Genomic DNA, 12,287 nt, shown 5'->3' with positions numbered 1-12,287 from the left:
CAGGTTTTGCATGTTTTTATTAATAAAATGGCCGACGGCAAAGAACCGGCCAAGAAAACCAGTCGGCTGGGGCCCTTGGACTGCTCCTCGCCACTGCCTCCCTCCGAAGCGAACCCACGGTGGCAGTACGAGCCCGCGGGGCCGTGCCTGAGGCCGTGCCTCGGCTCTGCCGAGACGAACACGCTCCTGGCATGCCCCAGCCTCTCTCCTCCCTCCGGGCCTCTCAGCTCGGGGTGGCTCGCGGGGGGGGCACGTCAAAACTCCTTAAACCTGTGGGGAGAGAAGCGAGTGGCTGAGCGCAAGTGGGCACCATTCGGCAGGCGTTGGGATCAATGACGGGTCCTGCAGTGCTGCCAGAGAGATGGAAAGGGAAAACGGCTCTGCCGGGAAACCTCAGCCCCATCTGCACCGCAAGCCTGGAGGAGAAGCGGGTACAAGGAGGAGATCGGGCCACCATTTTGTCTCCAGCCAAAGCTGAAACGTCCCCAAAAAAAACCCCCAGCGTCTGCGCCTCATCTCCACAAGCTGCTCCGGAGACAACGTGCTCCCCAAAGCCCTCTAAAGCATTGCAGTATTTCCACAGACTGAGCCAGCTGCTTCCCCCAGCACAAAACAGCCGGATTTTGGTGCAAATGGGGATGGTGCCGACCCAGCCAGGACCGTCTTTGCCCCAGCCAGCCCCAGCACAGGAGAGCAGAGCCCGACAGCCCTTCACCGGCAGCCAGAGGAGATTTGGGCCGCACTTACCGCAGCGCGAGGCCCAGACTATTGGTCTTTCACCTGCAAACACAAAATATAAAGGACCAAACGTTCGCGGGGCGTTCGGGGTCTGGCACCCCCACCACTGGGACTGGCTGCAGCCCCTTCCCCCTCGGTGCTCGCGGGGCGGGGTTTTGGTGGCAATCGGAGACGGGCCGGTGCTGATTTGGAGATTATTTACACCCTTGCCGCAGTGATTTGGCCACAGATTTGATTAGCGAGCCCGCACTCTGTGTAATCAAGCTCATTAGCACAGGTGGGCAAGTCAGCCTATAAATTTGGCCGTTTCAAGTGCATTAATTGATGCCAATCAATCGGGTGTCTGGGCTAACATCTCGTAAGTCAGCCGGAGACACGGATGCGCTGCCCACCCGCCCGTCCGCACTCTCTTCCCCGGCCATTGCCATTTGATCCTTTGATTCCCAAATCTTGATCTCGGCCCTTAAATTTTATCAGCGGAGCGGCTGTTTCTAGGCTGAGCCTGCCAAGCGAAACTGGAAATCAAGGCGAATCAGGCTTGCGTTTGCATTTAATCCTTGGGGCTCGAGCGGAGATACTCACACCGAGCTACTTCCCATCCAGCACTGACTCTGTTAGCTGCACGCTAGAGCTACAAAGATACAAGGACGGCGTGTTTAGCACCGAGAGAGTTTCGCGAGGCGCGGATGGCTAAAATCCCCCGGGGTGCTGCCCTGGCTCGAGGTGGAAATGTCTCTTTGTGCCCACAGGAGCGAGACGCCGGGCAGACGGCCTCGCGAAACCCGACGCGATGCCCGCGCGGAGATGCAGCAGTGACAGCAAGGGATAACAAACGTCTTTCCGGAGCGGCGCTGACACCGTGTTTTGGCATTGTGGGACTGGAGGCCGCCCTGGGGCGGTACGTACGTACCCTCTCTTCCTCGCTATGCAGCCGCACCACCCGCGCACCTCTTTGACCACCACACGAGCGAGGAGCTGCAAGAGGAAAAGTGGAGGGTCGCCACGGGGCCGACGGCTCTGCAGCCGCCAGCCTCGGCATGAGCGTTTCCATCGCCAGGAGATAAATTTTAAGGCTCTTCCTAAGGAAGATCGCATGAACTAAAACCCTGTGTGAAGGAGGTCGTTGGGAAAAGCCGAGTGGATGGAGGCAAAGGTTTGGAGTCGATACGGGGCTTTGCAATTTGCCCTGTGCCCGGCTGTCTCCCGAGGACCGTCCCTGCCCTCCACCGGTAAGTGGGTGGCTAAAAGGGATCTGTTGAATAGCCAGGGTAGCAAAATGACTCCTGCCAGGGAGGGACCTACCAGGCAAGCCAAGACGTCGGCTGCTATCAACATGTAGAAGACGTTATTCCAGCCCGTGGGGGAGATGAGCCCTGCGAGCAGCGGCCCTAGCGCGGCACCTGCGAGGGCGCGTGAGGCACATTAGGAGATGCCCCGTGCACGGGGGAGAGGGGATCGGGACCCCCCCCAGCACTGCAGCGCCCGGGGGAAATGGGTGCTCGGCATCCCCCAGCCGTACGTACCTATGGATCCCGTGCCATCAATGATGGCTGTGACGGTAGAAAGGGCTTTGGCGTTTCCTTTGAGAGACTCGTGGGTTCCCTGTAGGGACGGAGGAGCAAAACGTGAGGAGGAAAAGCGGCTTCGGGGTCTGCAGCTGGCAAGTCCTAGCGTGAGGCCGCTCACACCCCGGGCAGCAATTTCCATGCATCGCACCCAGCCGCGTGTGCTGGTTCTGGCTGGGGTAGAGTTAATTTCCGTCCTAGTAGCTGGTACGGGGCTGTGTTTGGGATTGGTGCTGGAAACAGCGCTGATAACTCAGGGATGTTTTAGCTATTGCTGAGCAGCGCTGACACTGAGTCAAGGCCTTTTCTGCTCCTCACCCCACCCCACCAGCGAGCAGGCTGGGGGGGGGCACAAGGAGTTGGGAGGGGACACGGCCGGGACAGCTGACCCCAACTGACCCAAGGGATATTCCACACCATATGACGTCGTGCTCAGCAAATAAAAGCTGGGGGAAGAAGAAGGAAGGGGGGGACGTTCAGAGTGATGGCGTTTGTCTTCCCAAGTCACCGTTAGGCGTGATGGAGCCCTGCTTTCCTGGAGATGGCTGAACACCTGCCTGCCGATGGGAAGCAGTGAAGGAATTCCTTGTTCTGCTTTGCTGGCGTGTGCGGCTTCTGCTTTCCCTATTAAACTGCCTTTATCTCAACCCACGAGTTTTCTCACTTTTACCCTTCCAATTCTCTCCCCCATCCCACCGGGGGGGAGTGAGCGAGCGGCTGGGTGGGGCTTAGTTGCTGTCCGGGGTTAAACCACGACACCGTGGACGGGAAGACCGAACTCGGACGCTGCCTGCAGCCAAGCCACAGCAAACGGGGATCGCCAACAGCGGCCAGCAATCCCAGGTGATGTCCCAGCAAATTTTTCCACTCTGATTGTGCTTAGAGGGACGTGCAGCAGGGCCGAGGCAGTCACGTGGCCCAGGTGAAAAAGCAGTAGGGAAAAAAAGCCGTGTTTAAGGGAGGGTGCGGACCGCAGCACGAGATGTGGCAGCCCTGCCCTCCTCCGCTGGGCTTCAGAGGCGGAAAACAAAGCTAAAAGGCAAAAATCCCAGCAAATATCCCTCGGGGAAAGAGGGAGCAGCCTTTGGGTGTGCAAGTGCAGCGTGGTGGGGTCTGAGGTGCGCCCCTTACCAAATCTGCCGAAACCGCTGTCGTGATGAGAGCGTAGGGCCCGTTAACCAGAGCGCCGCAGACGATCAGCATCGCTAGGAGGAACGAGACGGCCGTGGAGGTACCCGGGAAGAGATTAAATCTTTAAGTGCAGGGAGCAGCAGGACGTCGGGTCCATCGTCCCCGGCCCGTGTGCGGACATCACTGTCCCGCGCATCATCTCCCTTTTCTCCCGGAGATCCCACCCAACAGGCAGCGAACCCTCATCCAGCACCACCCTCCCCCAAATCCCGGACCGGGAGCCCGGCTCAAGAGAAGAAATAAAGGCAGGTGAGTCCGCAGCGTCTCCCATCGCCCCTTTGGTGACGGCAGCCGGCTGCACCGAGGAGCTCCTTACCTATTGATGTGCCGATGCCATTCTGGCCGATATGGTTATACAGGAACAGCTGGAAAAGAGAGGAACCAGTTACGGCTATTCCAGCTGCTTTCCCAAGCGTTTTCCCTGCAGCAGCCCCCCAGGGGCAGGGCGGAGAAGGTGGGGACCTGAATTATAGCCGGCGCCAAGCTTCGCAGACCCCCCCCCCCCCGCTACACGGCGTTTGAAGAGGAGAGCACCAGCCGGCACGGGGAGCCGAGCGCGCCCTTGGCTCCGCGTCCTGCCGTCTGCCTGCCAGATGAAATACCTGGCAGCTGGCAAACAGAGGTGCTGCCGCGATTTATGGCCCGGCAAGGCTCGCACGCCTCCCCGCCGGCTGAAGCCAGACGGCAATTTGCCCCGCCGACACTATCGGGGGACGCGGACGTGATGCGGCCTCCCTGCTTTTCAGTGCGCACCAGCTTCTTTGGAGGGGAGAGGCTCGCGACCCAGAGCCAGCCAGGCTTGGATTACAGCTAATTAGCTGCGTTTTTGCGGCAGCAAAGCCAAACAAGCTTCGTGCAGGTGCTCGGGAAGGACGTCCCAGCCAAGCGCCGGCGGAGCATGAGGCCGTCGGCACGGGGTGTTTCGGGATGCAAAGCAAAGAGATGAAAGCTGGACCAGCTCAGTGGGACCCCCAAGGCTTTAAGACAGAGCAGGGGTATGGCAGGAGGGAGGAAAAAAAAACCACCACTAAAGGGTTTTTTTTTTTTTTAGCTGTCACGGACTATAAAATCCCCTCCCAGCCCCCAGACCTGGACGTCCACCCTGGGAACATCTGGGCACGTGGATCGATCCCAGCTCTCATCTCAGCCGAGAGCGTGACCAGCTCATCCCGGGTGCTTGGGAAGAGGAAGGTGGCCCTGACTCAAAGGAGCCATAGGAGAGGAAACCCTCGTGACTGGGGTTTTTTTTTTTCCCCCGCATGACAACGCACCATGGGAGCGGCGACGACCAGCATCACGCAGCAGGTGGTGGCTCTGCCGCCAGTGTAGTCGGAGATGAGGCCGGCGAAGATCCCCCCTGCAAGAAGGAGTCGCAGGTGTGGGTCACACCGCCCCAGCAGTAAAGCTTTGCCCGGAGCGATGCTCTTTCATCCCCCATCTTTTCAGCAAGGTGCCCCCAAGGTTAAATGCAGTAATATCAGAGTGAAGAGCTTCGATTTATCCACACTGCTTTCTCCCTGCAGGTAGTTTCCCTACACCTGCACGCAGCTCCTGTCCCTTCCACGCTTGCAAAATGTGTTCTTTATTTAAGGAAGAGAAGAGCCTGAGCAAGCGAGACCCAGGGAAAGCTGTTGCGATGGTCACCTGGATGGCAAAATAAAAGCAAGGGGCGTTTGCTGCCTGCTGAGTGCTACGGATGCTGAATAAACCTCGCTACGGTGCTCCGGGGAAGGAGACGGTGTTACCGGCAAAGCGCTCCCACGGAGCGGACTTTCCATCAAGGCCAGGATTGTCCCCAAATCATCCCCGATCCACCCCCTCCGCCCGGGTCCGTGACAAACCTAAAATGCCCCCAACGTCAAAGAGGGTCGACAGGTCCCCGGCTTCCTTGGCACCGAAATGAGCTGCGAGGGAGAGGGGAGGGGTGAGGAGGTGCTCCCCTTGCCAGGCTCGCTCCCGCCTCACCGTCCCCAAAAACTCACCAACGTTCACGATATAGAGGGGCAGCCAGTAGAGGAAGGTGTAGCTCACCAGCTTAGCAAAGAGCAGGCAAAGGGAAAACTCCACCACGCCCTGGGAGGAAGAGGAGAAGACATCAGAGGGGCCTCCTTCCCCCAGGCCTCCTCCAGATGGTGGTTTCTTCCCCCAGTTTTCTGCGCGGTGGGCACCCCGTTGATGGGGTGAGCTGCCTGGCTTTGCTCTTTCCTCCATCCCTATCATGATGCGAGGGGCATCCCACGACTCACGGGTATCCGGAGCGCCCCGAGGAAGCTGATGGCTTCGGGCTCCTCGGTTGGCTCCTCAGGGCTGTTGGAGCAATCCACGCTGCTCTGGCTTGAGACTCTCAGTGGCCCCTCGTTGGAGGTGACCGTTTCGGGATCCTTCTCGCTGGAGGTCACCCCTCCAGCGTCCTCGTCAGATGCCATCTAAAAGCAAGCCAAAGGCAGGAGGTGTGGCTCTCGTTGCTGGAAGGAGCTGAAAGATCAGATTTGCTGCCGGGACGTGACCCGGAGGATGCTCGCACTGGAATAGCAACGAGCATCCTCTGCGATAACTGAACATCGCTCTAATTTCTGACGTTACGACCTGACGCCCCGGTTGTTTCGCTGTAAACTGAGTGACCACCGAGCCCGGGACAAGCCCGTTGAGAATCGATTTGACTCACGTGATGCAGAGGCGGGCTGCAGCCGACGTCCTCGGGATCTGCAGGGAGAAAGGAGATCCCGTGAGAGCCTGGACCAGCCCCGCTCCGCCTGCTCTCCCTCCAGCATCTCACGCCGCAGGGGAGAAACACGGGGCTGGGAACCCCCCGGGGCTGGGCTGCATCTCCGGGTACCCGCTTCCTAGCAGCGAAAAACCCCGGTAAAATCCCAAAGGCCTTCCCAAATGTTTTCTAGAAAGACAGGCTGAGGGGAGCGAGCAGCACAGGGGCTGAGCCTGCGCCTGGATGACCCCAAAGGATGCTGAACATCCCCGTGGTGGTCGGGTCCACATCCCTGCTTGCCACAAGCTGGAAATAAGTATTTGGGGTTGCCAAAAACGCTTGGAGATGGGTAAGGACTAAAATTGTGGTCCCACTGATCTCGGCGTTCTGCCAGGCGTCTGCTGCACCCCGGGTCATGCCACTCACACTCCACGAGGAAGAAGAAGCAGATGATGCCCATGGTGGTAATGATGATGCTGGGCACGATGAAGGACAGGCCCCAGGCGGAGGAAACCCAGACGCCAGCGATGAGCGACCCCAAGATGTTGCCGACGGAGGTGTGCGAGTTCCAGATGCCCATGATCAAACCTCTCCTGGCGGGGACAGAGCCAGTGTCGGCATCGCCGGGGCGGCTGCCGGGGCCAACAGGGACCAGGACCGGGATGGGACACGCCAGAGAAACACTCACTTTCCCTTCCCGAACCAGTTCCCGATGCACGCCACGACGGAGGGCCAGCCGGTCGTCTGCACCAGCCCATTGCAGACCTGACAAGAGATAGGCAGCATCACGCGGCAGCGTCGGCACCCAGCGAGCACCGACTTGATCCATGGAGCGCAGACCCTGCGCTGTTTCGGGTAACCAGGCTCAAAAATAGCCACCCCCATCCCAAGACTGTCGAGAAAACACTTGGATTTGTTTGGGTTTTTTTTTTCTGCTGGGGCAATCTTGCCCCAAGTGGCAATCCCGGAGCCACTCGCGTCGTTCCGATGGCTAAATTGGGAGCGGCTGGTGTTGCCAAACCGGCCACCCACCCTGCTCGGCAAGACGGCCGCGCCCAGTGGTTTCGGCACCCACGCCATGCCGCGACCATGTTTTGCAGGGAGTGGAAATGCCCAGCATTCTCCTGCTCGAAAACTGGGCCACCCCAATCCCCGAAAGCCGCCGACAAAATGGGATGAGGCTGCGGCAGTAAAATCCAGAGCCTGGGCATCCTCCAGCGCGGACGCACCTGCACGACGATGAAGTACCAGAGGACGTGGATGTCCCAGAAGTAGCCGAGGCCAAAGAGCGCGGTGAAGAGCCCGCTCAGCACCATCCCCCCTGAAAGGTAGTAGCGCAGGGGGAGGCGCTCCCCGAAAATGCCGCTGCGGAGAGAGGGAAAAGTGCGGACAGGAACTGTCATGGGTGATGCCGCTGATGGGTGTCATCGCACCGCGCCGGTGCCCGAATACCGAGCGGCTCCCAGCGCCCGGCTGCTTTCCCGTTAGCATGACTCCAGCCCAATGGAAACCAGTTTCCTGGCGGACTGGTGCAAACTGGTGCGCGGAGGAAAAGGGGTGCAAAGGACCTGGGTACCTGATAAACATCCCGATGGCGTAGGCCACCAGGAAGGCATTATCCAGCGCCCCGAAAAGCTCCTTGTAGTTGTCCCCATCTGGAAAAGAAATATTAGGGCCACGTCAGCCTGGCCCCCATCTTGTGTTCCCTCCCCGTGGCTGCTTGACTCATCCTCGTCCCCTGTCCCCAAAACCCTCCTCCCCGAGGTAGGGGTTCTCGGAGTGTGGCTGGGTGCCACCGGCGCTGGGACCCGGTCCCATCCTGGCCCCGAGTTCACCACCCACTGCTGCCCTTTGGCCCGGGGGCACAGGGCAGACGCACGCTGCTTAATTACCTCCACGTGCCTAATGAGCAGCCAGCCTCCTGCCAAAACCTCTGGCCACGACGGGGTTTAGGGCATGGGGGGGAGCCCGTCTCGGCTGCCGTGAGGGTAGTTTTTGGGGTGACTGGGGGAGCTCAGCCTTACCGAAGGGTGCCCAGCTGCACCACGTGCTGCTATTGGAGTCGTTGTGGGGGTTCGGGCCCAAGGCTGAGCAATTGGGGTGCAGCTGGCTCTGCGGGGAGAGAGAAGGGGTGAAATCAGGACGCTCGAGGACCCCCATGTCCCCTCTCCCCGCGGCTGGGGCGAGGTTGGAGCTAACCTTGACGATGCTGATGGGTTTTCGGGAGAGGTGGTAGCTGGTGTAGCAGAGGAAGGTCAGCACCAGCGTCAGCCCCCGATACCTGCGGGATAAAGCGAGCGGAGGGGTCAGGGTTGGTGGGACAGGGATGGGGGACAGGGATGGGTGGCCTGTCACCGTCCCAGCTGGCAAAGCCCAGCCCGGCGGGGATGTCTCGGACATCTCCAGCCTCGGCGTTAGCCGTGCTTTTCTTCACTCTCTGCCGCCCCCCCCCTCCAAAATTCATGCTTTTTGGAGAAAAATATCAGGTAAGGGGGATGAGAGCCCCCACCCGGCCAGGTTGAATCCGCTTGGGCTGTGAATTTTGGACGCACGCACGCAGCTCTGGCACTGTTTAACCTGCGGGGTCTTAGAGACACATGGGAAAGGGGAAAAACGGGTTCGTTACTGCTAGTTTCCCTGGCAAAATACCCCCTTGACACCAAACGGGGATAATTCTGCCGGATCAGTGAGCCGGTAGGGAGGCGACCAGCCCCCCCTCCCTTCCCCCTCCCCCCCCCCAAAACAGCCAAGGATGAGGCTCAAAAAGATCAGCTGAGTTTTGGGGGGAGCACTAATCAGTGTTTCCCCCTCCCGGCAAACCGCGGGGCGAGCAAGCACCTTCCCGGCATCACGGGTGGAAACAGGGCACAAGACCGCTGCTGATTCATCATCACTCCCGGCGTTAATTAAAGACGAGCTGGAAAAAAAAAAGCCGGGGGGGGAGGGGGGGGCATGCCCCGAGCAATACCCGCTCCGGTTCCTCCACAGAATAGCGACTTCATCCCTTTTGCTAGAATTAAATGCAGGAAAATAGGGGAAAAATGGGGTCTGTGCTCAGGGACGGGGATGCTGCTAGCAGCAAAGCCAATGGATGAACCCCAAATAGGATTCAGAACCCTCCGGAGCGGGGTGAGCACCTCCAAGGGGCCCCATCCTGCATTTAAGGGGAGTTTTGCGGAGGGTTTTATGGCTGCGCAGAGGATGCGAGCGGTCAGGGAGCGGCTCCGGCACCGAGAGATGTCACGGGGTTGCTCCAAGCTTAGGGAAAAAAAAAAAAGCCTCTTTTTTGCAGTTTTAGCCCGTCCCGCTCCTCTTCGCAGTTTCACTTCTTCACGAAATTGCAGCAACATCCTGCAAATCCAGGGCAGCTCTCTGCCCTGGGGTGCCAGCTCCGAGACCCCACCGCAGCTGAAAAATTGCCGGTTTCCACCCCAAAAAAATAAATAACACCCCCCCCCCCCCCGCCAAAAATCACCGCTGATGTCTGCGGGGCTGATCCGAGGGGAGCGGAGAGGCCACGGCGAGGAAGGGGAAGAGAAACTCCACATGCGGTACCCGACTCAGCCGGATGCATGTGTTCTGGCAGGGAAAATTACAGCTGATGGAAAAGCACGGGGGGGTTGTTTGGCAACAGGCTTCAAAAAAATAGATATATTAAATAAAATTAAACCCGCAGCGGGCTCGTCACCTCGCCAAAAGGGAGGGGAACCAGCGGGATCTCTGCGCTGGCCACATCCCACCAAATCTTGAGGGCGAGGGCCTGGCGCATGTGGAGGGACAGCTCGAGGCTCGCCGAGCGCTGCTGCCCGTCTTGGGGTTCCCCCCCGCATCCCTCCTGCCCAGCCCCACGGTGCCGGAGCGGGGCTCGGTGCCCTCCGTCCCCGGGATGGGGCCGGTTCCCGGGTCGTGCCGAAACCCCCGGGCTCGGTGCCGGTGCTGCGCTGGATGCGGTCTCACGGTGGACCCGGTGCCCGAGGGGTGATGCTGGCCCCCGGGCAAGTGACCCCCCCCCCCCCCCCCCCCGGTCCAGGGCCGGTCCCCATCCCGGTGCCGGTCCCCATCCTGATGCCGGTCCCCAGCCCGGTGCCTGTCCCCATCCCGGTGCCGGTCCCCTGGTCCAGGGCCGGTCCCCATCCCGGTGCCGGTCCCCATCCTGATGCCGGTCCTCAGCCCGGTGCCTGTCCCCAGCCCGGTGCCGGTCTCCATCCTGATGCCGGTCCCCATCCCGGTGCCGGTCCCCATCCTGATGCCGGTCCCCAGCCCGGTGCCGGTCCCCTGGTCCAGGGCCGGTCCCCATCCCGGTGCCGGTCCCCATCCCGGTGCCGGTCCCCTCCCCAGCCCGGCTCCCCCCGTCCCCGATCCCCCCCCGGCGCGGTGCCCCGGTCCCCGTCCCCCCCCACCCCGGTCCCCCGCTCACCGGCTGTCCCGGGGGAGGGCGCGGAGCAGGCGGACACCGGGGGCGAGCGCTGCCCTCATGGCGGGCGGCGGCGGAGCTGCGGGTCCCCCCCCGCGGCTCCTTTTCACCGCCCCGCGGGGCCGCCGCTCCCCGCCCCGGCCCGGCCCGGCCCCGGTCCCGCCCCGGCCCCGTCTCCTTCCCCGGGCGCAGCCCCGCGGAGCCCCTTGCCCGTCCTCTCCTCCAGCCCCGAGGTGCGAAACCGGAGCTGCCCCTCGGTCCCCGGCTCCGTTTAAAACAAAAATCGACTCAGAATCCGGCTCGAAGGAGGGAAAAGCGAAGTTGGGCACCGGGGAGGGGGGAGAAGTCCCAAGGGGGACTCACCTGCACCCGGTCCCCCCCGTGGGGCTCCGGGATTTTCCCCAGATGCTGTTTTACCAGCGGAAAATGCTGGTTTTCGCTTTTCCGCTCACTTTTCCATCAGCCCCCGCAAGGATTTTGGTGCCCTGGTTTTGGCTAAGCCACCCCAGCCAGGCTTTCGGGTTTATCTGCAGGGATTTTAGGAGTCCCGCTCTCCTCTCCCAGAGGTTTCACGCCAGGAGAAATCCCCCCCCCCCCCGCCCCGCTATCAAAGGATCCCATTTACACCGCCGGGACGGAGCCGAGCAAGGGGCAGATCACGAGGCCGAGGAGCGGCAATGGCTTCATTCAACCATCATTCCTTTGAACTAAGCCCCGAACCAGCCCGCGGCCCTTCGGGGGCCGCTCCGGCCCTTTCGGAGAGGTGGAAACGGGGGTCCCCGGGGCGTGAGCAAGGGCTTGGGGACCTGCCAAGGAAACGCTTGTCCTCAGCCGCCCTGGCACAAAGCCCTGCCCTTGAAATCAGTTAAAAAACACATTTGCAGCTTCAGCCCTTTGCTTCCCTGGCCCCGGCGCATGCAAAAACCTCCCGGGCCGGATCCTGCCCTTTACAAATCCGCCCCAACACCCCTTATTAGGTCCGCGGCGTCTTCCCCTGACGCAAACGGCGGTTAATAAATAGCACCGGCCACCACGAATAAGTCAGTGAATGATTCTCCAGCGGGAGCGGGGAACGGAGGAGCATCCCTGGCCACGGCTCAGCGCCTCCGCGCAGCCTCTGGACCGGGGTCACAGGTTTGCTTCGCACCCGGCAGGATGGTAACGGAGCGTGCCAGGAAGGGGGGGAAAAAAAAAAAGAAATTATCCGCTGGGGAGCAGGGCCCGGTGCACTCGGCCACCCGTCCTTCCTGCCGCGGTTAATATTGGAGAGGTGGCGGGAGGGCGGCCAGCAAGCAGTAAATATTAATGACGGGTTATGGTGCAACCTCTGTCCAGGAATGCGTTACCCCACCGGTGGCGTTTTTGGTAAAAACCGATCTTGCCCCGGCAAGCCCTGCCGAGGGGCTGCGGCAGCACAGCAGAGAGTCTCACACGCACCCGGAGGTTAAATACAGATTTTTTTTTTTTTTTTTTTTTTTTTCTCCTAGGAAAAAGCTCCTTTCTGGAGCAAAATCGAGGCTAGGGGAGCATGGGTCAGGTACCGAGCCAGGTGGATGGTACTGGAGGACAGAGGTCCTCACCCGGAAGAAAGCGAAGGAGCAATAAATACCTGGCTCTGGACCGTGACCCGAGCGGCAGGGGCTGGCAGGAGCCACAGGGAAACGGAGAGGAGGGA

At 60.7% G+C, this 12,287-nt stretch overlaps 1 protein-coding gene across 5 annotated transcripts; it reads right to left on the bottom strand.

Annotated features, from left to right (window-relative positions):
• Positions 1-10,674, bottom strand: SLC37A2 (solute carrier family 37 member 2). 5 transcript variants are annotated; one of them, XM_076363832.1, is made up of 20 exons: positions 10,616-10,674; positions 8,398-8,479; positions 8,223-8,310; positions 7,775-7,853; positions 7,428-7,563; positions 6,887-6,963; positions 6,625-6,791; positions 6,160-6,197; positions 5,741-5,920; positions 5,477-5,567; positions 5,336-5,398; positions 4,766-4,851; positions 3,811-3,859; positions 3,435-3,508; positions 2,262-2,340; positions 2,041-2,138; positions 1,649-1,713; positions 1,321-1,369; positions 748-780; positions 1-270 (listed from the first exon to the last, which is right to left on the bottom strand). In XM_076363832.1, exons 1-18 carry the CDS (start codon positions 10,672-10,674, stop codon positions 1,327-1,329), a joined length of 1,554 nt encoding a protein of 517 aa, XP_076219947.1. In that variant the 3' UTR covers positions 1-270; positions 748-780; positions 1,321-1,326. The 5 variants fall into 5 exon arrangements, with proteins under 5 accessions (XP_076219947.1, XP_076219949.1, XP_076219948.1 ...); XM_076363834.1 differs by lacking the exon at positions 10,616-10,674 and adding an exon at positions 9,037-9,088; XM_076363833.1 differs by lacking the exon at positions 748-780.
• Positions 10,675-12,287: the final 1,613 nt, after the last annotated feature.

The sequence above is a fragment of the Aptenodytes patagonicus genome, unplaced genomic scaffold (genome assembly GCF_965638725.1).
Source record: "Aptenodytes patagonicus unplaced genomic scaffold, bAptPat1.pri.cur scaffold_128, whole genome shotgun sequence".
Lineage (NCBI taxonomy): Eukaryota > Metazoa > Chordata > Aves > Sphenisciformes > Spheniscidae > Aptenodytes > Aptenodytes patagonicus.
This window is presented reverse-complemented; position numbering and strand designations above follow the sequence as displayed.